The 26,918-nt window shown below is 48.3% G+C and overlaps 1 protein-coding gene across 4 annotated transcripts; it reads right to left on the minus strand.

Annotated features, from left to right (window-relative positions):
* Window positions 1–390: 390 nt before the first annotated feature.
* On the minus strand, window positions 391–26,918 carry PRPSAP1 (phosphoribosyl pyrophosphate synthetase associated protein 1). 4 transcript variants are annotated; one of them, XM_030461823.1, is made up of 12 exons: window positions 26,143–26,917; window positions 25,290–25,401; window positions 23,241–23,337; window positions 17,450–17,502; window positions 15,813–15,879; window positions 11,494–11,666; window positions 10,510–10,625; window positions 9,660–9,715; window positions 9,019–9,164; window positions 3,093–3,163; window positions 2,259–2,405; window positions 391–1,446 (listed from the first exon to the last, which is right to left on the minus strand). In XM_030461823.1, exons 6-12 carry the CDS (start codon window positions 11,645–11,647, stop codon window positions 1,288–1,290), a joined length of 849 nt encoding a protein of 282 aa, XP_030317683.1. In that variant the 5' UTR covers window positions 11,648–11,666; window positions 15,813–15,879; window positions 17,450–17,502; window positions 23,241–23,337; window positions 25,290–25,401; window positions 26,143–26,917; the 3' UTR covers window positions 391–1,287. The 4 variants fall into 4 exon arrangements, with proteins under 4 accessions (XP_030317683.1, XP_030317680.1, XP_030317681.1 ...); XM_030461820.1 differs by lacking the exon at window positions 23,241–23,337 and having other exon boundaries at window positions 26,143–26,918; XM_030461821.1 differs by lacking the exons at window positions 23,241–23,337; window positions 26,143–26,917 and adding an exon at window positions 25,986–26,109.

Below are 26,918 nucleotides of genomic sequence, written 5' to 3' on the forward strand. Positions count from 1 at the left end.
AAAGCCTTCTCAAGGCTCAACAAACCCAGTTTTCTCAGCCTCAAGTGTCACCCACACAAGGAGCATGCAGGAAGTTCTTCCCTGCAGAAATGGCTGCAAGCTTCCTCCAGGGTGGTGAGAACCCAGCAGAGGCTCTGGGCCCAGAGAAGCTGTGGCTGCCTCATCCCTGTAAGTTCAAAACCAGGTTGGATGGGGCTTGGAGCACCCTGGTCTCACAGGAGGTGTCCCTGCCCATGCTGGGGGTTGGGAATGGATGACCTTTAAGTTCCCTTCCCATTCAAACCAGTCTGTGACTCTGCACTGTCAAGTGATCCTAGTTACAGAAACAGCCCCACAACACAGACACAGCAGCAGTTCAGAGGGCACAGCATTCACAAGAAGCACCAAAACTGAAAAATCCTACACTTTTTATTGCAGGTTCAGTGTTAGTGTTTTGCAGAGCACAGCTGCATTGGCAACAGACATGGTTCTGACTGCCACAACTCACCAGCCCCAGGCAACTCCAGAAGTTGTGCCTGGTTTTGCAGTGCAGACAAGTGTTCAAGTAAGGACCTGGACCCTCCTGCTACTTGCCACTGAAGAACAATAATGATCCAAGGCTTGCAAAATGAAAAGGCATTAACTAGAACCCCCTTGCCCTGCTGGGAGACACACAGGAGCTTGTTCCCAGCTCCCTGACAGGAGGACACGGGCAGCCCTGTGAATGGGGTTGCCCTAAGCTGCCCTGTCAGGATGTTCTGCTGAGTTCTGTAGAAGTCCTTGCTGTGCTGGGCTGTGCAGGAGATGAGAGGCCACTGGGCTGGCAAGGAGCCACTCAGCTCTGCCAGCAGCACAGAGCACTCCCTTCTGTGCTCCCAGGCACAGTCAGACACCCAAAGGCTGTCTCCTTGCTGCCCACAGGCAGCAGTGAGCACTCCCTCTCTACTCCTTTTCTCATAAGCCAACAGCTACTTTTTTGCTTTTCTTTCTCCCCCTACAGGGCAAGAGATAACACACTAAGAAAAAAATAAAACCAAATTAAAGGAACTTACAAATTCAACACCATTTCTCCACCTATCTTAATTAGGATATAATCCTCCCTCACTGCCAGTGGACTCTTCTATACACCTGTAAAGTGCTGGTCAGGTTGATTTTTTTTTTTTCCTACTAGATCTCATGGCTCAAGATGCTGAAAACCTTCATGATCCTACAAGAATAAACAGCTGCACTATGCCTAGAATTTATGGTATTGCCTTTTCATGCATGTTTCCTTTTCTTGTGGAAGCCAGGAGAGAGGCAGTGCCAGGTCTAATCATCGACAGTGATGTTGCGAAACAGATAGGCCATGGATTCCCCGTTGTGGATTCGTCTGATGGCTTCAGAGAGAATCAAACTGATATCCACAGTCTTTATCTTGGGGCACTGCAGCTTCTGGACCTCGTGAGGAACTGTGTTGGTGACTACCACCTAGAGAGAGACAGGAAGAAAAGAGCATGAGCTGTGCTGCTGAGCTCTCACTGAACGGCTGCCCTGGGGTAACAGCTCAGGGGGAGAAGTCTTGGATGTCACTAAAATAAGATGACAATAAATGGTCTCCCTCACCTGGCAGTCAATCTGTGGAGGGTACTACGTGACCAGCACTTCTACAACAGCCACCTCCACACAGACTGACAGGTCAGTTTAGATTGCAAGATCTGACAACTGAGGATGAGGTTTGAAATCTCCCCTGTCAGCCAGGGAGAGGAACAGGGAGAAGGCTTGCACAGGGAGAAGGCTTGCACAGGGAGAAGGCTTGCACAGGGAGAAGGCTTGCACAGGGAGAAGGCTTGCACAGGGAGAAGGCTTGCACAGGGAGAAGGCTTGCACAGGGAGAAGGCTTGCACAGGGAAAAGGCTTGCACAGGGAAAAGGCTTGCACAGGGAAAAGGCTTGCACAGGGAAAAGGCTTGCACAGGGAAAAGGCTTGCACAGGGAAAAGGCTTGCACAGGGAAAAGGCTTGCACAGGGAAAAGGCTTGCACAGGGAGAAAGCAGCACCCAACACCCAGAGTCCAGGCAGGGACAACTCATATCTGTGCATGAGGGAGAAAATACACACAGAGAAGCAGCTCTGATGTAAGCAATTATTAATCACACGTTTGATTTCTTTTTTTTTTTCCCAATGAGGAATGAGCAAGCAGGAAGCATCTGATGAAAGCAGACATTTCAGATATGAGCTCTGTGGCAGTGGGAGAACATCAGTCTGTGGGTTTTGGTACTTTGAGTCACCCCAGCCACACACCTCATCAATGGGGGATTCCTCTATGAGACGAGGGGCATCTGCTGAGAGGAGCCCATGAGTTGCCATCACAAAAATCTTGTAGGCTCCACGTTCCTTCAGGATCTCTGCAGCAGCTACAAAACTTTCCACATCATCGATGATGTCATCCTAAAAAAGAAACAGAAATAACATCAAAACCAGAAGTTTACTAAGCCTGCAGGGCAGGAGTGGCTCTGCAAGGTACTGCAGCTTTGCAGTCATGCAGACAGCTGGGGAAAAAAAAAAAAAAGAAAGAAATAAAAAGATCCCTGATTCCTTCAGTTGCTGTCAAGATGCAAGGACAGCCACATGCAGGAATTAAACCTGTGAACACCATACCCCTAATTTATGGAACCTTTTGCTCTTGTGTAAAACAAAAATATTGTGTTTTGGAAACAAAGGAGGCTCTGCACAGGCACACACCCCCAGAGCTTATCTTCAGCAAGGTGTTTTTTTCATGGTGATAGCAGCTGCATGTTGATTATTTACACTGCAGCATGGCACAGCAAGTATGAGAAGCTCAACAAGGTTTTTTGCTTGGTTGGGATTGTTTTAAAAACACTTCAGGAAATTTCTTTGTATGCCCTGGATGGAGGTACCTGACATCTGGAGATTCAAGGGAGTAGGGAATTTCAAGGTTTAAAGTGCTGAAGCTTTTCAACAGAAAGCTGAAATAACCAAAGCCACCAGCAAAACTGGAGAGATCAGTGGTAACAACCATGTTCCCACCCTACACACCAGCCTTCCCTCCTGCCCTCTGGGATAAAGCAGCTCAAGAAAAGATGCTGGGAGGAAGCCATCCCTTGTCCCTCATACCACAATGATAGCAATTCTTCCTCCAACGTCTCCAACCACAGTTATTGGTGGTTTCTCCTTGGCCATCATCACTAAAGATGAAGAAGAAAAAAGTCCAGGTCAGTTTGCCTTGAGTCAAACCACAACAGCCCCATCACACAAGAGGCCCAGCCCTCAGCTGCATCTTCTGTTGGTTACAGACACAGACATGAGCTTGGCATTATCCTCACCTAAGTGAGTAACCACTGCTTTAACCATCTTTTAACTTTGTTCCTGTGGGGACCAGAGCCAAGTATCTGACAGACCCCTCTGCAAGGAGAGCTACAAAGCAGCACCTGGTTTATGGGAGATGTCAGTGACTTTGTGCTCAAAAATAAAAGGTGGCTGATGATCTGGAACAACAACTGTGCTCCTCTGAGCACCACCTCCTGAAGGAGAGATCCTTTGCAAGGTGGAATTTTCTACCTGTTGGACTCAGTAATTCACCAGAAGAATCTGAGACTGGCATTGGAGCTTGCTTGCTTTCCCTTTTATCACCAAATGCACAAGGCTCTTTCAGAGAGTGTAAGGACCTTAATAATACTGGTTCAAAGAAAGTTTAAGACAATTTGCAGAAGCAATTTTGTTGATTTTTTTTTTTTAAGTGGATTTATGGAAAGAGCAGGGCAAAATCCAGTCCAAACTCTGTGCAACAAGCAACTGGAAGCAAAAGTACACACTGATAAACTGTTCTATCTGACCCAAGGTGAAGACACAAGGTTCCACTCCCTCCTGACTCTACTTTTGCACTGACTTTGTTTGTGCAAAAACATTTAACAGACTTGATCCTTTACCCTGAAAACCTTCCAGCAGCAGTATTAAATAAAAAAAAAGGATATGAACTAGTGTGTCCAGATGTAACAGTCACCAGACCCACACCAAACAACCAACCTCTGACACCAGCCAGGGATTTGCTGTCCAAACCTCTCCCAGGCCAGAGGGTGCTGGTTTGTGCTGTGAACACAGCACAGGGCACCCAGCACAGCAGGGACACTGTGATGGGCACACACCTGCCCTCAGGTGTGAACCTACCCATGAAGCAAAGAGGAACATCCCTCATTTTGTGAGACTTTTCTGGGATTTTAAAGACTCTCTCTCCAGGGAGTGCAGCAAAAAGCATCCAGCTGAGGGACTCTGTACCCCATCACTTTGTAAGCTCAGGTCTTGCCAAGATTCTGGCCACAGAGGCTTCTCAAGTGCCAAGGCATTCTGGACACCCTGGATAGCAAGATTCTTCTCCTTTAAGATAACCTGTTTCAATCAGTGGGGCAGCACAAGCCACTGCCCACCAGACAGCCTGTGTCTGAACACTGATTTCTGCCCTCCTGGGTCAAACAGTCCTACATGAAACTCCCCATCCTGCACAGCAGGCTGATCCAGTACTATTCCCACAACTCCTCAGTGCCTGGGAATTCCCTGAGTGCAAACACAGCTGGGCGAGTGACTCAGGCTGAGGGATGGCAATGAAAACACTTTTAAGGACCACAGCTCCAAAGCTGCTCCTCATACACACGACCTACCTCACAGACTGCTTTTCTGTAAGCCACCAAAACAGCACAAAAGGTGTTCAACAGGTCTGGTTTTGACCAAAGTTCCATTTGTCACTGCTAGGTTTTGCAGTCAATGTCACAGTCACCTGGGATTGAAGAGTTAATTGCTCTTTAGAGCAGAGATCCCCAGCCCCCTCTTGTATTGCTCTTTCTGAGTCTCCTATCAAATGCAAAGTCCTGTCTAAATCCTGAAGGGAAAATGTTCTCATGAGAAGGAGGACAACGTGTAATGAGATAGGATTAAGCCTCACAAGAGATAAGCAGACCAGAAATTTCAACTCCAGGCACTATCTACCTGCTTAGATTAGTTATTAATTAGTTTCCTGCCTAGTCTGGACAGTAACAAAACTCCTGGTGGGAACTGTGAAATCCCAAAAGATTACATCTGGCTGCCATCCCCTCCTTCCTGTGCATCCACAGGTCAGTGTGGATTTCTGTTTACAACAGCCAGGTTAGGGGAAACTCTTTTCTGAGCCACACTGAGCAGACCTTTGGGAGCTGAAATTCAGCACTCTTTTACTGCAAACCACACGAGTTTCAGCAAATCAGTAATGTGCTGTTCCATAAAGGAAGCAGACACATCCCTTGGCTCAAAGGCTAACACAGCAGCTGGCAACATTAGCACTGCTTGGCACTTTTGGTCTGCTTTTAAGTGCTGTATTTGAAATTTGCTTTGTTCTTGAAGCACGGTAGGCAGCATGTGGACCTACCCGGATCCTAAAGAGATGTTCTCCCTTTTTCTTGTTCAATTTTCTCTGCAAAGAAAAGAAAAAAATTGCAAGCCAAAGATCTAGCCACAACCACATCAAATTGCAAGAGAACTTTGATTGCTCCAACACGATGAGAGCTCAGGCAAGGGGTATTTTTTGTGGCCAGTTTATCTTTCTTCAAACTATTTGGAGATAAGCAAGATGGGCAAGTCAGAACTGCTCCATGAAGGTGACCTGCAAAATTATTCAAATAACAAAGAGCATTTTCCTCCCAAACACAAACCCTCTATTTGTATGTAGACAAAGGAGGGTGACAGAAGTAAGAAGCCACAGCTGTACTTTTGCCTGGCATAACCCCTGGGATTATGTATGAGTTTACATTTAAAAAGTTGCTGTTTGGTTTTGGTTTGGTTTTGGTTTTTTTTTTCCTGGAGAGTAAGAAAAGATGTTTGCAGTATCTGTAGCTTCTAGGAGGAAAAATAAAGGGAGAAAAAAGAGCAACTGTTTTTATGAAACAAGAATATCAAGGAACACTGAGGGGTAGTAGGGAAATGAGTTCATCAGGAAAACACTCTAACCTGCACTTTCACTCTGATGTGAGTAATATATGTCCAAGTACCACACATCAGAGGTGAGATGATCACTGGCACAAAAAGAAACAGCATCCCCAGGGGTGTAAAACTCTTGCTTTAATCAAGCAGTTAAAAATGGGATGAGGAATGCTAAAGCAATAATCACCAGGTAAAATAATGCTGCAAAAGGCTGCTCAAGAACAAACTGATCTGTGAAGAGAGAGCTGGAAGGACAGATAACATCCCTGGGCCCCAGCCAAAACACAGGAAAAAGATGGGGGTAGGGAAGCAGGAGCAGCCTTCCACCCAAACACCTTCCCCTGGTGGCAGTTTGCTGGGCTCTGGCTCTGAAGCATCAGCTCTCTGGGTAAGGCACTGAAAACCAAAGCCACTGGAGTGATTTAACAGATGGTGCTCCCCTCCTTCCCTTGAGGAGGAAGAAACAAGCAAAGAGTCCACACACATTTGTTCAAACACAGCCTCAAGCCAGCTGTGAGCTTTGAGACACAGCTCACAACCCAAGGGGACACTGTCAGAGTGCCCTCCTCTCCCAAAAGCTCCCATTTCTTTTGGGTTTTGGGTGACCTGAGCTGTTCCTGCCCCTTTGGCACAGCACTTCAAGAAGCACAACTGGAAGCACCTCTGGCATTTTTCTGTTGCAGCTCCACCAGAGCACATCAGGCCACACTCAGTACAATAAATAAATAATTATGCTGCTTGATAAAGGTGCCTGATTTCTATTAGAATGGGAAAAAAAAGTGCATTCCAGGATGCAGGAGCCAACCAATCCACTAGGAAGTCCACAAAGACAGACATAAAGCAGAAGTGACCACTGCAGGGCTCTGGGCTGGTCCCAGTCATGGGATTTTTCTCTTCTGGGGATCCTGCAGAGTCTTGAAAAGGGGGACAGAACCCTCCACACCAAGCTGGTTGTAGCCCAGAGCAGGATGGCTCCATGGTCAGTCTCAGCCCCTCCAAGAATACCCCCAGCCTGCTAGCCCAGGTCTGTGCTGAGCTGGGCAGATCTCTTTGGGCAGTTGGAGGCTTTTCTGGGCAGTTTTTGGGTACAGAAGCATCCAGCTCTGGGTGAGCAGTGCATGTCCTTCCCCTCACAAACAAGACAGGGACACAGCTGCAGCCTGCATCATTCTGCCATCAGACCTTAGCCCACCAGCACTGTCAGTGATGGTGTTTTGCACAGCAGGGAGAGCTGATGGAACCTTTGTTTGATGGGCCACTTGAGGTTGGGAAGACACTTTTCACACAACTAAATCAGACAAGAAAGGAGTTGGAGCAGAGAGGTTGAGAACAGCACTGCCACCCCTAAGCTTGGCTGTGTTTTCACCACTGTTTGGCAGAGTATGGATCAGTGGCAGAGGCTGGAACACAACCAGGATGCACTGGTAGCTCACAGACTGCTTTTAGATAAGCATTACCTTGGTATTCTGCACTGCCAGCAACAGAGCCCAGGTTCACTCAAAACTAACTCAAAACCAGGTAGCTATTAAGATTAGAAAAGAGGAAAGAAAAGCACCTTTGTACTAAGAGTGCAGAACAAGCTCACCCCATAATCCACCCCACATCTTGCCCCTGACAGACAGCTACCAAGCCACAGTTTGTTTTCCATTTGTGCCTTAGGCATGCAGGAATGTAAGGTCATTAGTCAAGTGCTCAGTTTCTGCAGGAGATAAAATAAGAAAGTGGTGATATAGAGCAAATTAGTTCATGTTTGGATAGCTGGAGACTAAAAACATTTTTCCACTGGAATCATAACTAAACTGGACAAGGGCACATTTCTCTATGAGCTACCATTTATGGGGCTCTCCAGGGGTACAAGCTCCTGTAGTTAAGCTTTAACCATGTCACTTCAAGGAAAATAAAAATACAGTCACATCAATGCCCTGGTAGTAAAAGATGATGTTTTAGAAGACAGCTTCCTCATCAGAGGAGGAGGGGGAGGAACAGGCCAATAGTAACCATGCAAATTCTTGTTCCATTGGAAGCACTTGAAAAAAATCCCCTCATCAGGAGGGGGACAATTAAAATGAAGTCCCAAACTTCATTGCCAAACCCCACCTGTCCCCCAGGGCCCAAGAGGAGTTTCACCAGCAACACAAGCACTGTTTAACTGATTGTTATGGTGAGGAATGACTGGGGTAATTTAAATGCCTGCAGTCTTACTTGCCCACAAACTGGTTGGATGCTCTCCCTAAACTTCAAAAGACAAGAGGAGATGCTTATCAGTAGCCCAAGCCACTGCTGGTGTAGTTAAGTTGGGTTGGATGATGGATAGCTCCTTGTCACACAGCACCAGGCAGCCCTTCCCACGGTCAGTTCTCAGCCACATTCAACTGCACTCATCAGTTCTGTCCCACCACCAGATTCCTAGAAGGCTAAAATCCTCCCTAAAGGGATTTTGATCCCCAAAAGCTAGATTTTGATTGTGCTCTTGTTGCTTGACCACTGCTCTTGCAGGAACACAAGCAATCCCAAGAGGCTGGCATTTCCCAAAATACAACTTCCCTCCTTTTTCCCTTGCTCTGTGCTTCCAAATCAGCAAGAGCCACACAAAGCAGCTCAGCAATGCCTTCCCCTAGCCACAGACCTCAAAACCTTGACAAAACAGACACTGGAACATTATCACCCAGCTGCCAAAATGAAAAACTGTTGAGCAGTGACAATGGCTGCAGTAAGAGGGGAAGCCAAAGGCCAGCCCTCACCCTCCAGGCTGGGGACAGCAGCTGTTCTCCTGTTAGTCACACCTTTTGCTTTTCTGTTTCATTAACACCATGAGTTTTGCTGCTGAGCACTCTAAAAGCACCACTTCTATCAGAGGTTTGTCAGCCCAGCACTGCTGACTGGGGAGCAATGCTGATGCTCTGCATGACCAGAAAGAGTTAAAACAAAAAGCTTCCCCAGGACCTCTCTGCTACAACTCATTGCTATTAACCTTTCCATGAGAAAAATTCCAGTGGTCCAACTGCTCTCAGGCTGGTTACATCTACACAGCTAAACCAACAGCTATGTCCCACCAAACTTCTTTTGCCCAAAACTAAGCAGAGAAGCCTCATCTTACATGGCAGCTCCAGACCAGGATGCACAGTTGCATTTTTGACCATGGGAGGGGAGTGACGTCCATCATCCATGTCCTGCTCTGGACACTGAGCCTCTCCATGGATCACTGCCAGCCCCAGCCTCAGCCTCTCAGCGTAGGACTGAGCCCTGCAGGACAACACCAGAGTGTCAGAAACTTGGCTGAGAGGATGCAACCTCACAGCCCAGCACAGGAGGTCTCTATCAGACCCAAGAAACACAGATTCCACCTCTACAGCTCTTGCCCAGGAAGAAACTGTTCCAGTAAAGGATTTCTGGTAATACCCTGAAGCCCACTCTGCTCCCCTGGCTCCCCCTCCACATGCTGAAGGTTTTCTGAAGTGTTTCAGGTGTTCAGTCCCATGCAGTCTGAGCTCAGCCCAGCTGAACCACCCAGCTCTGCAGCAGCAGAAGCCTCCAGACTTTACTCTCATAGGTCTGGGACTAGAAAATCCAGCTGCCCATCTGCACTGCTAGACACCCACCCAGCTTCCAGCCACACAGGGTATTCTGACTGGACAGCTGGATCCATTTACAACCCTCCCATATTTTTCCTGGTGCATTTCCCACCACCCCAGGCCTTTTCCAAGTAACTTTTAACCAATTAGGAAAGAATCTATTTACCTTTTAGCTGCATCAGGTGATTTGGCTACAATGATTGCATTTCTGTAATCTGGAATCTGGATGTGATAAAAAAAATTATTTAAGTAAAGATCATCCCACTGGCAAGTAACTGATCTGATACATGGCTGAATAATCATGATTACTCTCCTTTCCCAGACCCAAATCTTCAATCTTTGCCAAGAATCTAGAGAGGCAACTTCAATAGCTTTCAATGCCAATATTTGTGCATTCTCTCCCAAATGCAACGTAAAGAAGATTAATACAGACAGGACTGCAGACTCTGCTCTGCACTTCACTGTGTTTAACTTGTTCTGCATGGACTGGCTACAGCTCCTTCTGTCCACAGGGGAAGGTCCTGGGCCTTGCTCTCTCCATGGGTGCTCCTGCAAACACTGTGTGGGCATAAATCACCTTCTGCACATGGAAAAATAAAACCTCCATGCCCTGCCCTCAGCTGCTGGGCTCAGCATTCCTATCCTCAGGCCAAGACAAAGTCTATCAATAATTCAGAGCAGTCAGACATCCAGTGCAGAACTAAGAGGGGGGGGAGAGAATTTAACAGGATTTAAAAGCTGATCACAGCTAGGAGCTTAAAGAGGACCCCCCAAACAGCACTAATTGACATGGAGCAAATTCACCTTCTGCTTCTAGTCAGAGTTCAGTCATACACTGCAACGTTTTCCCACATTCCTAGGAAACATGCTAAGAATCCTAAGAAAGGATTGATAAACAGAGTGATCCACTTAGCCTGACAACACAACCTCTGCACAGCCAGAGGCTCAATGCTGCCATAAACTAAAACAAGTTTTATATATATATATATATGTATATAGAACTAGAGTAACCTCACTTCTTCCTGGATATACTGGAGCAAGAAAGGGGATGCTCTCAGGTTGTCTACTGGGAAGCTGAAGAAACCTTGGATTTCCTTTTGATGAAGGTCCATGGTGATAATGTGTGTTAAACCTAAGGAAAAAAACCCAAAAAGATAAAAACTTCATTGAGACAAATCTCACATGGCTTGAGTTCCTCAAACATCTCAATTTTCAGACTATTTTAGTTACTACTCAGACAATTATGTCATGATAAAATAAGCATAAACAGGCCAGTATAAAAAGTTCCAGAGACATAATAAGAAACAGGCATGTGGGAAGTCCCAGCACCAGGCTGACACTGTACTTCAAGATGACATTTCCAGGCCATTTCCCCAGGTGTGAGTTACAAAGAAATAAAACTGAGCTGAAAATGAAATCCCCATAAAGTGGCTCAAGGTCCAAAGGAGGGCAACCAGGCTGGTGAAGGGACTCGAGCACAGACCCTATGAGGAGAGGCTGAGGGAGCTGGGGGTGTTGAGGCTGGAGGAGGCTCAGGGGAGACCTCATCACTCTCTCCAACTCCCTGAAAGGAGGTTGGAGCCAGGGGGGGGTTGGGCTCTTTTCCCAGGCAACTCTCAGCAAGACAAGAGGGCAGGGTCTCAAGTTGTGCCAGGGGAGGTTTAGGTTGGAGATGAGAAAGAATTTCTTTCTGGAGAGGGTGATCAGGCATTGGAATGGGCTGCCCAGGGCAGTAGTGGATTCTCCGTGTCTGGAGATCTTTCCAAAGAGCCTGGATGTGGCACTGAGTGCCATGGGCTGGGAACCACGGGGGGAGTGGATCAAGGGTTGGACTTGGTGATCTCTGAGGTCCCTTCCAACCCAGCCCATTCTATGATTCTATGATTCTAAGGGCTCAGCAGCACATCCCTCCATCAAACATGAGAAAAAGGGAAGGACAGACACCCTCTGGAATGCTCAGCAGCATCCAGGCCTGCTGTGCTGCTCCCTGGGACACTCACCTGCCTTGGCCAGCATTGAAGCCAGCAGCTTGCAGACTATAGAGCCCCTCTTCCTCATTTTGCTCTGTTTGCTGTAGGGGAAGTAAGGGATGACCCCAATGATGTTCCTGGCACAGGAGGTCTTCAGTGCATATGCCATTATCAGCAGCTCCATGACAGCAGTGTTCACATCTCTAGGAGATTGGAAAACCATTCCAAAGATCAGTAAGTGTTTCTCCAGTGCAACTTCTTTTCCTGTTGTACCCAAAGCCCTCCTCACCAAACTTCCAGGCAAACAGAGCTACAGCTTATGGTAATCTCTGCAAGACCTGGGCTGTGACCATCCAGCTCCTTCCACCATGGCACAGCACAAGAGAGCCAAGGGTTACACATGCACAGCACAAGACTCCAGCACTCAAGAGCTGTGACCAGACTTTGCTTTTGTATTCTTACAGGAGGTGTATAATGATTTACCTCCACCACCAAAGCCTATTTTTCATTAATGTTGTGAGACAAGTGTCACCTTGTCTCACACTGTACATACACTGTATTTTGAATTCAAAGTCTCTTAAAGAAGCACCACATGCAACCAACACGACTTCCTCCACATTTGGTTTCCTGGGGTGTTTTTATTTTTCCTGCCTGAAGAAATAAATACTGCATTCTGGAGGAGTACAAAGTCCAGATCCATTTTGGCAGAAGTCAGCAACTCCATGCTATCTAGTTTATCTAGAGGTGGAAGGAATAACAGCACAGTAAATGCTAAATTACTGTTTCTGGAAAGAAAACACAAAAAAGCAATATAGGCAGAACATACCTGTAGACCACAGGAAGGAACAGATGTAAGAGCACATTTTCAGTTAACTTCACCATGAGGATTGGTATGGCCCAGCAGGAGGGTTTTAGTCTGAATTTTAATTCATTTTGGGAAGGTAAAAGAAAAGAAAAGAAGCAAAAAAAGAGCCAAGCTCCTTTAGTTCCTTAAACCCAACACCAGGAGACATGACCTCCATCGTGACAAACTGACCTGAGAGTGCTGAGAGTGTTTGAGAACTGAAGAACATGCACTTCAGAGAAGACAGAGGGGCAGGCAAACCTACACAGACACCCTTGTTAGGGGATTTTCAGCAGGGACAGCCTGAAATGACACACACCACTTCCCCAGACTGGGGGGTGTCTCAGCTGTGGAGCTCACAGTGACAGAGCAGGGGCTGCCCAGGGCATCCTTCCATGCAGCAGAGGAATAAACAGCACAGAGCAGCTGAAAGCTCTGCAGAGCTTTTTAGACATCACCCAGACATTGGTGGAGGACCTGTTTTCCTGCTGACCACTGGGAACAGCTTCCCCAAGAGCTCAGAGACATCATTCCTTCAGCCTCTTGCTTGTATGTGACCCGTGACAAACCTCTCAGCCATTTCTCCCTCACCCCCTTCCTTCAGAAATTAACCTCTGTTTGTGCCCCTTCATTTGAGTGCTCGGGGTCTCTGGTCTCCTGCTGGCTCCACCAGTCCTTGCACACATTGTCACTTACACACAGGAAAGCTTTGTTAGCTCTGAAGCACCCAGCCAAGAATTACATAAAACACAGCCCCCTGCCACGTAGGACAAGGAGCAAACAAAGAACTGTTTCTTCCCTTTGGTGTTTTAGCTGTGCCAGTGGGGCCACGAGAGGAGAAAAAGATGTTCCTATCAGTGATGTACAAAATGAAGTGGTCAAATTGAAGCCTATTTAAAGTTGATCACTGAAACCAAGCATTCCCCATCATTATTTTTCAAATTGTTCTTTATAAGTATATTCCCATGGAAAGCAGACAGAGAACAAGACTATTCCTAAAAGAGAAAAGGATTTCAAAAGGCACCAGCAGTCCTGGTGCCACTATGGGACACATGCAGCCATAATGATGGAGAAATTACTCAGGGAGCATCTTTCTTCAAGACCCCATTTTGGACTCCAGGAAGCTCCTGCAGATCAGCTGGCACAGGCACTCAGAGGAGGTGAATGTGTCTGTCCCCACAGCAAGCTCCAGGGTGGGGGGCTTGGGGGGTGTCACCATGGCAAGGAGCACCCTCCTGGATGCTCTGTGCTGAGCCAGCTCTCACACTGACCCCAACCCTGCCTTGTGGGGGGACTAACGGGGGGAAACAGCACCTGTGGTGGAATCCCAGCCACAGCATCACCAAAACTGGTTCCCAGAGCACTCCCAGCACCTCACTGCCCTCCTCACCACCTGCCTTGAAGCTGTGCTCACAGCTTCCAGAAAACCTGAGCCAGGACTACAGGGGGACTGCCAGCTGGTCACCAGGACATTTAGAGCCAAGTTCTGCTGTCCCACCCCTCCCCAGCAGCCTGAAGCCTCCCTCTCTGCTCCCCATCCCTGTTCCCTGCCTGAGCTTTCCCAGGACATCCCTGTTCCCTGGGCTGAGCTTCCTGAGTCTGCCAGTCAACTTTGCAACAACAAACACTCAAAACTAAAACCTTTTGCTTTGAGGGTACCACTAAACCCCCAACTCTTTTATTTTTCTACAGGCTAAACATGAGCCATTTGGCTCTGCCTCACACAAATGCCAATCCACACTGCACCTGCCTTTAGCTTTTTTCATTCTGCTATCTGCTTTTTGGGCAGGAACCTTGAATCAGATCTTCAGGTCTTTCTGTTCTCCCTCTGGGCATTTAAAATGCGGGCTGTGAATTCAGAACAAGGTTGTTTCCCTCTCTGCTCCTTTCCTACTATATCCTAATATTTTGTTTGCTTTTCAAACCACTACTGAGCACAGAAGTCCTGTTCTTAGATTACTCAACACACTTGTTTTTCCTCTCCTGAAAAGCTCCACTGCAAAACTGATGCCCTTGAACTTGTCCTCTCAAGCGAGGCAGCATGGTACAGCTGCATCTTAAGAATAAAAGACCATTTGGCCACAACAGTGGCTCCTCACCTGGAGAGCCTTGAACATTCTGGTTCAAAAGGACCCACTTCTTGGCTCACAACACTGAATTCAGTTTATGTAAAAACAAGGAGATCAACAAGTTAAAAGCAGGGCAGATTTTCCCCTCCCCAAACTATTGCTGTTCCTTATAGCCAGAGTTCTCTCTCTCTCTGAACACTTTGTTTCATATTTACACAGCTCTCAGTTACAAGTCATTTTAGAGAATTCTGCCACCAGGGACAGGAGAATGGCACTATTCACCCCAATCCTGCATCACTGGATTTTCACCCTGTGGAGCTTTAGTTGGTCCCTGAGGGAGGAAATGCTTGGAGCATCTCTCTGAAGAGAGATGAGCCCTAGGAAAATCCCTTAGCCTGCAAAAGGAACTCCAAGATCAGCTTGAAAGACTCTGAAGTCCCAGTGATTTATTTTGACAACAGGCCAAGCATTACCAAGAGGAAACAAACAGAGCTCTATTTCTTTGGGAAATAAAGAAAAATTCTGCTTCAAGGGTATTCTGCTACCTGCTTGAGCTCTGAACTTACCAGTTATTGTGATCTCCAAAATCTGAGTGGAATCTGGTAACTTGGGAAGAGTCTTCAGAGCAGGAACAGCCTCGTTTTGCTAACTGTGCTAAAGGCATCCTGTCACTACATCATCTCCAAAACCAGCATCTCCCCTACTCACAGTTGGTCATTTTGCAGTTACCATTTGTACACAGGCTCCCTTCCCACCATCCTAGTGCCATCTCTCTATGCCCTTCCTCAGCCAGCAAGCAGCAAGGTTCCTGGGGTTAGCAGCTGGATTTCAAGCCCCCTGGTTACTTCCAGGACTCCTTTTTCCTCTCACTCCAAGGCCAGAATAAAGCCCAAAATAAAAACCAAACAGGCTCAGAAAAGACCAAACATTATTAAGAACTAGAAGAGCAGAGGAGAGAAGCTCTGGGCTTTGACTTGAGCTCAGTTTCACATTACTACAGCAAAAGGGGAAGAGTATTGAAAGCCATGGCTGCTGCTCTTTGTTGCCAGCCCTGCTGCTTGGTAATTGGAAGGCAGAGGAAATGACACAACCTGAAATGGAAATGCCTGTCAGAAATTACCAATAAACTGAGCCTACAAGGGCACCAATGTACAGACCAGGGCTGTTTCACCTGAAGTCAGTCCTGGGTGTCCTTACCTCAGGTGAGACACTCGAGCTATTTGATGAGAAGTTTCTCAGTTTGCTGTGGTGCAATGGATCTCCTGGGAATTCCAACAGCTTAACACCATGTGGTGTTTTAAATGTAAGTCAAAGCAATGACAACACTGAGAAGGGCCAGGTGATCATGCTGTGTGTGAGCAAAGCTATCAAATCATCTGCTGAACCACAAATTCCAAGAATCTCATGGCTGTAAAACTGAGCCACATGTCCCTTACCTGGGGATTGTCTGTATAATGAAGATATCCTGTCCCCGGACAGATTCCTCGATTACAACTCTTGTTTCTGAAGAGGATTGAAAACACAGTCAGTTTTGTTTCCAAACATCAGGTTTACAGTGATAACACACTGTGTTTTAGCAATAACTTTGCCCACTGGCCAGGGCAGATGAGGGCTCCTTTGCCCTTCATGCACACAGTGCACACAGGCAGATGATCCAAGTGGATTTTCCTAAGGCTGGTGCCAGGAGGTAAAGAGCTGGGATGACATCCAGGGTGTCAGCTGTATTTACAATGCAAAACAGGCTGAATAGCTTTTCTGTATAAGACAGTTATCTACCTCTTGATGAGAGATCTTTTCCACTTCTCAGAGCTGAGTGTTGAAAGCTGTCAATACCACATGCATTAGTGAACAATGAGCCACTCACAGCAGAACAACCTTTAATACTTACTACCAAAAGGTAACTTGGCTTTTTTAGTTTCCCCTGGGGTCAGCTCCATGCAGGCTGGATACAGCCTGAGGCAACACCAGCAGCACAGAGTTCAAAGGGAGAATTCCCAGCTCCCCAGTTTCACTGTCAAGGTCAAAGACATTTCAACACTGACACTGAGCTGGAAGCCTGGGTCTCTGCTGAACACCATTCCTAAAGGTCCAGACCCAAATGCAAAAACTGAGCCCCAGAGCAGCTCTGGAAAGGCAGAGCAAAGACATCAGGATTCCTAAGGGATCTGTCTTAGCCACTCACTTCCCACATTGTCATGAACTATAAGACAGGGCTAAGAGAAAGGAAAGAAATCCCTACCCAGCTACCCAATTCCAAGTCTAATTGCCTGGGCCCAGGCAGGAACCTTGAGGGACTGTGCTGAAGTCAGACTGATTTGCTGTGCAGTGATGAGGAACGACTTCAGACCTTGTAGCAAGCAACCTGATTTAAAACCAACCCCAATGGGCAGGCAGCAAGCTCTCACTGCTATAAATGCAGCTGCCAAGCCAACCATAAGCAGGGCAGCCTGCACACCCCATGGCCTGGCTGTAAGCATCCTTTCCAGCCCTTCCTCTCACCTGGATCAGCTCTCTCAGGTTCTAGTCCCTCTTGCAAATAAACTGAAATCTTGCAACAGTAAATCTCTCTTAGTTTTAACTCTGTTAGCTAATATCCTGGTGTTTTAGCCCAGCACCTGAACACGTAGAACAATTGCTACATGTGAAGGACAAAAGCAGTGAAAGAGGCACAGCTCTGAATTTCTCCTTTTTAAGAAAAGGACAGGTCCTTGCTGGGGCAGCTGTAAACTGCCCCTTGTTACAGGAGGGCTGGAAGAAGGGGATAATTTACAAGTCTGCAAAGACAAAGGCTTAGAAAAAAGCCCATTACTTTTAAACCTGGGAGATGTTTTGCTAAGCACAAGACAGTAAGATTTGGTAGCAGCTAACACCCGAGGCAGGACTGCCTGACTGGGCAGACACAGGAGATAACAGAGAAAAACAATGGGCACATTTTAATTGCTTTGTCCAAGGTCAGAGAGGGAGGATCAGCACTGCCAGCAGCAGCAGTGACACCACAGCTGAATCCCTGGGCCAATGGAGTTCATGAGTATTTCTATGATTACCTCAAACCAGTTGCAAAGATTTCTCTTACCTCCATTGCTTTCCTGGTACACCACAGATTTCCCCAGCTCAGCACCGAGACGCCTGGGGAGAAAAAAGGAAATTAAAAATGGAGGAATTCAACAGTTTGTGTGCTTTTAACCCCAAGCCTCAGCTGAGAGAAGCCTTGCAGCAGCAAGGTCTTTGTGATTGATGTGGTGCTGTAACTCAGTGGCTGTGGAGCACAGGACATCTCAGTAGCTGTGCCTACATTCAGGATTAAACAGTTTATGCTTGAAAAATACCTCTGGTTCCTGCAGTGGTTATGTGTCTGCACATCTATTGTGCACATCCACAAAACATCTTACCTGTCACAAAATCTTACCTGGACACACCCCAACACTGTGAGTCAGGACTAGCCCTAAATAAAGCCCACATCTCCAGGCTTTGCCCTGGTCTACAGCCTTCAGTATCTGCCTCTCCACCTCCTCAGCAGCCTCCTACTTCAGTTGTCACAAAGATAAATTTTTTTGTAAGTAAATGAGTGAGACAGCTTGACACCAGCATGCTGCTGGCCAACCAGTAAGTGCTGGACTCAGCTATGAGCCCACCAGCTGAAGGTCTCAGCTAGGAGCTGGCCTGGAAAGCAGATCCAGGACAGCTGCAATAACAGACACTCAAATGCAATGGGATGTATGTGCTTAGCTGGCTACAAACCATGAATTAGCCACACACATTCCTGGTCCTCTGTCTGGCAGCACGTTTTGCCATGGCTGGTGAGCAAACTCCCACACTGAGAATCATACCTGTGAGGCTGTAACCAACCTGGCTCTGGTACCAACTGCAGCATCACCTGGGGACTGTGAAGTCCACAGCAAGCAAGCACCCAAACCTCTACTTTGTCCTCTCTCATCAGCCCTGATGAGTTCAAGCTTGCAGCTGCAATACAAAGGCATCCTCAGTGCCTTCAGGATCTTCAAAAAAGCTGGAAGCTGGTCAGGCAAGGGCATGGCTGAGGAGAGATGCACAGTAAAGGTGGGGTTTGTAGATGGGATCCCCCAAGCACGTGCTGCCACCCCTTGGGATGTGCTGTGGGGTGACAGTCACTAAGCTTTGGCCTCATCACTGCCAAGGCATCCAAATCAAAACAAGCTGAAGAATCACATGCCCAAAACAAAGCAGTGGTGGTGGGGTGAATGTTTAATGACTCACACTTTGTTCCTCCACAACTGCACAGCAAGTCTTGCAAGCTCCATTTTGGAGGCACATGCTCCCTGACTTCACTCCAGACAGCACCTTCCTACCCCACCACTGGAAAAAAAAAAAAACCAACAAACCTCCATTAACGAGGCTGTGCAAGTGCCCTTAGGCAACACTGCATCTCCTGGCAGGAAGGAAAGCTTCAAAAGCAGTCCAGCCAGACACATGTCAGCAAAACACCCCTTGGAAGGTGGTACTTCCAGTGCTTAAGGGGTGACAAAGAAACACAGCAGAGGTTTGTGGTGCTCTGTGGGGATGCAGCTCACAGGAAGAAACCAGAAGCCAGTGCTCCCCTGTTCAGACTGCCCAGCAGCAATGCAGTTTCTGTCTTGCTGAGACAAGGAATTGGAAAGGCAAGATTGCTCCCTGATGGGAAGAGGGACACTGAAGAGCTCAGCTTGTCAAGCCTGGGTGCAGGGAGCAGCAGAAGAGGCAGTAAGGAAGCAGCTGCCAACTTTCCTTTAAGATCAGTAGTAGGTTGCTCTGGGCAGGCAATAAATCCCCATCTCTGCTCCAACTGTTGAGTGCAATTAAGCAAGAAGGGCAGTAATGGGAAGGATAAGAGATAAAACCACCCATAAAAGTCATACCTCGACCCCACCTGCAGTGCCACAGGCATGGCAGAGACAGAGGTAGCTCCACCAAAGCAGCCCAGGGATGTTTCCCCAAGGGACACACCTTCCACTAAATCCCCTTCTGAAGGCTTTGTGTAAGCTCAGACTTCAGCCAGTGAGGGAGTCTGGATAAACGTTGATTTATTCAAGGTTCCTTGAACCTTGCAGCTCCTGTTGTAAAACAGCAAATTCCACAGGACTTGGGTCAAAAGGGAGATGTGCACCCAAGTCAAGGGCAGAGCACTGCCTTAGCCACCACACAGCCTGGGAGTAATCATTTGTAACAGAGGTCCAAGATAAATTCCCCCTTCCCATCACCTCACCCTTTTTCCTCCTTCATCCCCAGTTCTTTTTCCTCTAAATTCTCTCTGTGCAGAAGCTCCAAATCAAATGTTGTTTCCAGTGACAGAAAAATTAAACTGCCAGCAAGAGCTCTGCTTGCACTGGGCTTCAAGGACAGGGAGTGTAACCCTATGAACAGGGACTATCACAATTAACAGATCGTTTGTCTGCAGAGAGGAGCAGATCTACACTAGGAACATCCCTGCCATCACAGCTAACTCAGAGCCTGCATCCCCACACAGAGATGCAGCTTCTTCTGGCAAAAATAACACTTTAGGTCTTGTAACTAAACCATATTTCCAAGCAAAATGAGCTCAAGTGACAAAAGTCCTGCTGCAGGGTGCAGTGTGTGGCTATGGGGAGGATGGGGCTTTTGCTGGTACTGAAATGTTAAGATTCTAAAACCATCAGGCTGATTTTCCACTGTTTGTAGAAATCTTACTTGCTAACCAGCACCAAGCAAACCCTGGAGCAGCAGTTCACTTCTGGAAGCTCCCTTCTCCAAGAGGGGAAGCTCTCTCCATCCAAGAGAGACAGAAAACTCAGTTTGGGGATGGGTTTGCTTTTAAAAGCAGCAATCTGGAGACCTGGGACCTGTTAAAAAAAGCTGTGCACACCCAGTCCAGGCTGTGTGCTGAGCACAGAGCAACCAAGGTGCTGATATCCCAGCCTGCTCTTAGCTCTTAAAGACTTGAATGTCATCTCAATGTAAGCTTTCCCTGTGTGACCACTCACTGCTCCTCACTCTGCTCTGCCATCCTTGCACCAGCTCTGCACTGAACTGACTCCTCAGAGACCTGATAGCATCCAAGAGAAGAATTCTCTTTAAAACTCCTACACAGAGGACTTGGGACAGTAAAAAACGTTATTGATCTGGAATATCTCTGTCTGTAAACATTACCCAGGAAAGATGATCTAACTTTCTGCAGTCTCAACACATGCCAAGAGGGTATTAAGCTATGCATACAAGAGTGTTTATAAAACCTGCCACAAATTCACAGCCTAAATGAGAACAGTCTGTAAGTCACCTGTAGTTTAATGAGGCAGTGACACACTGAAGTATTTTAGGAAACACTGGAAGGTTGTATTGGCCTCTGCTTTAAAATGCTCCTCTGAAGGCTGTCAAAAACCACTGCACCAGTGGCTCTTGAGACAAAGGACAGTCAGCTAAAAGAGACTTGATGTTTAGCTGAATCAAAATTCAGGAGGCAAGGGCACTTGCAGGAATGTGTGCCACCAAAGCATGTTTCAGTACCACTGGGAAGGGCTCTCAGCCCAGGCTGTGTTTCCTGCTCCCACTGTGACAGGGACCTAAAAGACATTTTCAAAGCTCTGGAGGAAGCTTCCAGCCAGCCTGCAGTGCAGACATTCAATCTGAAGACAGAGCTGTAGACAAAGCCCTTGACTATGATCTGATTTCATTTTGGCAAGATCCTCTTCATTACAAACACTGTCAGCAGTCTCAGCTCTGCAGATACCCCCCCAACACCTACAGACTCCATGGAGCCTACAGAAGGAGCTGGAGCTGACAGCAGAGGATCTGCTCCATGCTTGACCATGGCCAAAGCAAGCCACAGCCCGACTTGGAATTACTTTTCAAACTCCAGTAAATGTTTATTTCAAAACCAGTCAACTGGTCCAGCCAGCACACTGGCAGCTCTGTGATGCACTTTCTAATCTCCCACTTCAAGAACAAGCCAGGAAAGGGAAAGGAAACAGCAGCTTCCTGGATACAAGGCAGTATCTTTGTTTAAATAACCTTTTAACTGTCTGAGCTCTCCTTTAGCTCTCCCCATCCACCCAGCACAACTGGATGCTTGACAAACAGCCCCTGCTACTCATCCACCACTTGTACCCAGAGCCACCCAGCACCTGCATCATTTGTTCCAGCCATGCCCAAGTCATGCAGCTGAACCACCAGCAAAGACCAGGCAGACTTTCCTCTGGCCCTACCAGTCTGCTCCTCCTGAAGACACTTCCCCTAAACCCCCCACTGCCTTCCCCTGAGAGCTACCACACCAAGTAAAGCTGCTCAGCCACCTGACAGACACCACTTGAGCTGCACAGGAAATCTCAAATCCCAACTGCTCCATGCTCATCCCACTCAGGCACTGTCCCTCAGCTGCACTCTCCAACTTAGCTGGTTAGTTTCTTGCTTTTCCCTTTCCAAACCCCTTTGATGCTGTTTCACCCTCTAATACCTGTTAGCCTCTTGCCACAGTGCTGCATCTTCCCACATGGAGAAGAGTTGGTGACACCTCCTCTCTTCCTGTACACACCACCACACAAGCACTCCTCCCAGAAGGCAAGAACAGGGTTTGGAAATCTGGGAGAGCAGGAGCATGGGGTTCCTGTGACTCCCCTGTGACACACTCTCACATTTGGCAAGACGACCTAAGGCTGACATTACTCTCCCTTCATCTTATCAGATGTTTTCCTTGCAGCAAGTCCTCTCAACATACTGTCTTCCAAAAGCAGGGCTCACCTGCCACTTCTTCACAGCAAACACCATCATGGTTTCAGTGCTGTGCACCCAGCCTCCTGCAACCAGGGAGCAGAACACAAGCCTCCACCTTTTCCTCATCACTCCACGTTCTTTAGGTTCACAGCACTGCTTTTACCTTTGCAACACCAGCATTTTCTGTGCTGCAAACCAAAATCAATGTCTACAATGCTCACATCCACAGCCTGCCACAAACTGGTGACAGTATTTTGTCTCACATAACAGACCTGCAGGAGCACCAGGGAGACATTAGCAAGCTTAAAGCAGGGAGTGGAAGCTTTTATTTGCACCCTCTGTGCCAAACACTTCAGTCAGAGGGAGATGTAAATGCATCTGTTAAGACTCTGAAGATGAAAAATACTTGCTAGACCTCCCTCACCCCAGCAGCACACAAGGCTCATTAGGGATCAGCACTGGTCACTGAAATTATTTTTCTCCCCTGTAAATGCAGCTTGTAATCAAGTGCCAAGTGTCCTAATTACAGCAGTTTTCTTTCCACCTGGGAAGGATTTTTTTTCAAAATCATCCCTCTCAATTTATAAGACACCAGTGAACATATGGCTTTATTTATGTCTTAGTAGTCCCAAATCTAAGGAGCATCTTCATTATTTAAAGTGTCACAAGGTATTTGGTTCTCATAAGCCAGCACCATCTCTTTTCCCTGGCAGATGCTCACATAAACAAAAGCTCTGAAAACTCAAAGTGAAAGTCAGACTAATGATTTAGTCACTCATCCTATGACCAGACAAGAATGCACAATGAGAAACTGTAAAGATGGGAAGTGTGCCAGGATGCTACTCTGAGCTGGAATCGAAAGCAAGTCTGAAGTTTTTGCATTAAATGAAGCAAGGAGATTGGACAGCTCTCAGCTGCATGGTTTATGGCACACTGCTCCTCCCCAGGCTGAAGATTTTTTAAAAAAAGGATATGCCAGGGTTCCTCAGTATTGATTTTTAACAGCAAATGAAGTATCAAGGTAAGAGCAACAGAGCCTGGATGGAAAACTGTCTCAGGGGGCCCTACTCCTAAATATTGTGTGTTGTTTTAAAGTTCTTTTACTATTTATTCTAAAGGTCATTAAAAAAACTTTAAAAAGAACGCACAATATTAGAGGACTGACTCACCCTTGTAAGGTTGCTCCAACTCTACTAAAAGGCTCAACTGACCTGCCCAGCAAACACCAGGCAGTGGGAAAGCCAGCAGTCCCCCATCTTTTGCTACCTGAAAAAACAAGGGATGGATTACAAAATGTGTTGAAAGATCCCCTGAGCTCCTACAGGAAGCCAGTGCAAAACCACTGCTCACAATGCTGAAAATATCTTTATTTTGGGGAGAGTTTCTACTGCAGGCAAATCCATGCTTCCAGATTTTGCACCCCCTTCCAACTAAACTTCATCCACACCTTTCCATTTCAGAGTGGTCACTGCCTCTGTTTCAGAGATGGCAGAGCTGCATGTCCCCAGGTTAAGCAGCAGCTGGGTCACTTTGCTGTGCTCAGGGCACCCAACTTCCTGGCTGCCATCAGAGCCAAAGCAAAGAGCTCACCCACACTGATTTTATCAAAAGTTTACTTCTGTGAAGGACAATCAGGAGGTCACTCTCTGGATGATCCTGTTGTCATCCACCCCCAGAGCATCACCAGGAACCCTGCAGTGGGTTAAAGCAGCAGCTCACACAGGCAGCTGTGTGTGCCACAGCCTGGGGAAGCCTGCTCCCTGTCTCTTCTTATTACATCTTAAAAAAAATTTAAGAAGTGAGTAAAAAGTGAGTTAGTTTTAAGATAAAGAGGAGAAAATTAAGGTTGACTTTTTGCTTTTTCAGTCCTGAGAATGTGGAGCTCATCCCCAGGGGACTTCTGTTCTGTGTTGATGCAACTCAACAAGCCTTGTAAAACCACGTCCCATCTGTTGCAGCAAAACTTATTTTTACAGAGATTTTCTTTTCAGAGCTGCATCAGTGAAGGGAAAGGAATATATGGAAGTGACAAAATAATCAAAGCTTTCTGCTCCCAAGTACAAGAATCTCCCTCTTCACCTCACACCCAGAGAAGTCCATCCCTGTTATCCAGCATGCAATCCCATCAATCCCAATCAACCAGCCAAGTCAGTTCCATGGGGATAATCTGTGCTAAGGATTGAACACACTGTTTATTAAGACAGGTGGATGCACAGCAAAACATTCCTGCAGTACTAAGGTGGTAGCACACCTATATTTAATAATGTTTCCAGTTTAAGCATGCCCTTGGAGACAGGAAGAGGCCAGCAGCTGCCTACCTAAGAGGTAGAAAAGGCAGAGAGGAACCCCAAATCCTGCTTTAGGATGACAGCTCCCCAGTACACAGATCCTGGTCTCTGAAAAGCCCCTTCAGCTGAGCACCCTGCTTTGAACCAAACTCATTCCAAACAAAAGATCAAGTGTGAGGGCAACCTCACTGCTCCTCTGTGCAGAAAAACCCCAACATTCTGGAGCCAGCTGTTACACACCTCCTTTCAGCAGGACCCAGAGCACCCATCCCTGCCAAGCCAAGGTCAAACTCCACTCAAACTGATGGGCTGAAAATAGAACAAAACAAAACCAAAAAGAAAGGGGGACACACACAATTCTATCCCTAAATTCTTTTTTGCTAGCATGAGCTTCCCACCTCCCTACCCCACTGAAATGCAGATGCACTGATCCCCTTTGGTTACTGCAACGAGGTCCATGCACTCAGCATTCCCTTGTGCCCCAAACACTGGAGCTGTTGGGCACACAAGGTCACCAGCCCCTTCCTCCCCCAAAAAGCAAAGTTATCAGCATCTCCCAAACCAGCTACAACGCTTGCTGAGGTCTGCTCAGACAACTTCTCACCTCCTCCCTCCCTAAAGGTAACAAACAGCCTTTGCTGCAGCCCCAGCCTTTCCAGCACCGAGATGGATGTCACAAGAGGCAGAAAGAAGCCACTTCTCTTTTCCTCACCGAGCCAAAAGGAGTTACCAGGAGAGGGATGAGGGGCTGAAGGCTCAGTGCAAAACCTCTGCAGCAGAGGTGTTCTCAGCAGAGGGGTTCTCAGCAGACACCCGTGGCTTGGGGAGGGCAGAAGGGTGCCAGGAGTCCCTCCAGCTGCTTTGGGGACAGGCTGCCTGCTCGGGGGAGCTCTGGGAGGGGAAAAGAAACTCGAAAGAGAAAGAACTTACTCCGTGATCCTCTTTGCCAGCTCGGTGCAGGCTGCCGTGGAGTTGGCCGAGAAGACCCGGTAGCCACTTCTGGCTGCGTTCATCGCCACAGAGTCATGCAAGCCCCGTGGTGCTCGAAAGTGAGAAGAAACAGATTTATAAGGCAACAACAGCTTCCGTGGCATCCTTTTCTTCCTCTCCGCCACGATCACCGCCCCCTGAGGGGTGGGGAGGAGGAGGAGGGGAAGCCGCCGGCTACCTATGGCCTTGCTGATCCACTCCCGAGGCGAAATATAAAAGGGAAGGGAGTGGAAAAACAACGACTAATAAAATGAAACAGAGCAGCAATAGCAGCCGGATAAGGGGGGTGGGGGATGGAGGATAAAGGGGGACAGCGGTGCCTGCAGGGAAACCCCCACCCCCAGGAGCCAGGCCTGGGGTAACCCCAACCCTAAACTCGCCCCACGCTCCCCCACATCACGCACCTGAGCCCCCCCAGAACGAGGGGGGAGAGAGGGCAGCGAGAGGGGCTCCCTTGTCTGGGGAAGGTGGGGGTGAGCTGAGAGGGGAGGAAGGGAGGGAGGGGCGGGAAAGTTGGGAGAAGGGGACTGTGTGGTGTCCCTGTGGGGCAGCAGGGCTGTGGTGTCCCGATGGTGGGACAGAGGGGGGGCCCTGTAGCAGGGTGTGTGTGTGGGGGATCCCTCCCGCTGCCCTCACCCAGCCAAGCGAGTCCGCCAGCCGGCCAGAGCGCCGCTCCCCCCGGCCGCCATCTTCCCCGCGGAGAGTCACCGCCCCCGCTGCCATCTTAGGTGAGGGCACAGCCGCCGCGCTCCCTCCTTCTCCCCCCTTCACAGCGGCTGCACAGCGCCGGTACCTGAGGTAGAGGTTGGAAACCGCGGTAAACTCTCCCTCCAAGGCGGGCGGAGGTGCAGCCGCCCGCTTGCCGAGTGAGGCTGACAGCGCGGCCGCCTCCTTCTTCTGCCCGGCGGCGCCGACCACGGCCTCACCGCCCGCTCCTAAGATGGCGGCGCTTCCGGTGGCGACGCTCTACCCTTCCTCTATGGCAGGCGGGGCGGGAGGCCTCCGGGGCTGAGCCCGCTGGGGAGGGTCGGGGGGACAGAGGGGATGGGGAGAGGATGGGGACGGGACCCTCAGCCCCGGAGCCTCACGGTGTTCAGGCGGGAATCTGCCAGCCAAGCCCCCGGGGACCAGGAGCCCGGGGTTCCCTGAGGCTTCCCCTCAGCCTCCCCGGGGCAGTGATGGCGGCCCTAGGGGCTCTGCCCTGCGCTCTGCACCGCGCCCCGGGGCAGCGCTCTCGCTGCTCGCCGAGGTCTCCTCAGGATCCTTGGGCTGTGAGGACAAAGTCTCTCTGGTGCAGGCACTAAAGGCGAGCAGGAAACTCTTGCTCCAGATATGGCAGAGCTGCCCCAGCCCCAGGAGGGGGTTGGACACGGAGGGGAAGGCGAACGGCACCGACCCCATCCCCGGGATCGCTCACAGCGCTTGGAGCAATCCTGGAGGGAGAGGGGGGTTTGAAGCCACTCCGTGAGGTCACTGTCCCTTGGGCTGGGTTTCTCCCAGCAGAGCAGGGAGGTGGCAGCGGGCTCAGCTCAGGACACGGAGGATTCCATCGCCGTCCTTCAGGGCCAT

This window comes from Calypte anna, chromosome 18 (assembly GCF_003957555.1).
Source record: "Calypte anna isolate BGI_N300 chromosome 18, bCalAnn1_v1.p, whole genome shotgun sequence".
NCBI classification, from domain to species: domain Eukaryota; kingdom Metazoa; phylum Chordata; class Aves; order Apodiformes; family Trochilidae; genus Calypte; species Calypte anna.

What these genes read in the sequence shown, in the direction of transcription:
- PRPSAP1 (XM_008499764.2), bottom strand. Translation starts at nt 25,453, where the DNA reads ATGCCACGGAAGCTGTTGTTGCCTTATAAATCTGTTTCTTCTCACTTT. An exon ending in CTGGCAAAGAGGATCACGGA is followed by an intron (nt 17,503 to 25,289) that starts GTAAGTTCTTTC and finishes TTTTCTCCCCAG; the next exon opens with GCGTCTCGGTGCTGAGCTGG. An exon ending in GTACCAGGAAAGCAATGGAG is followed by an intron (nt 15,880 to 17,449) that starts GTAAGAGAAATC and finishes AATCCTCTTCAG; the next exon opens with AAACAAGAGTTGTAATCGAG.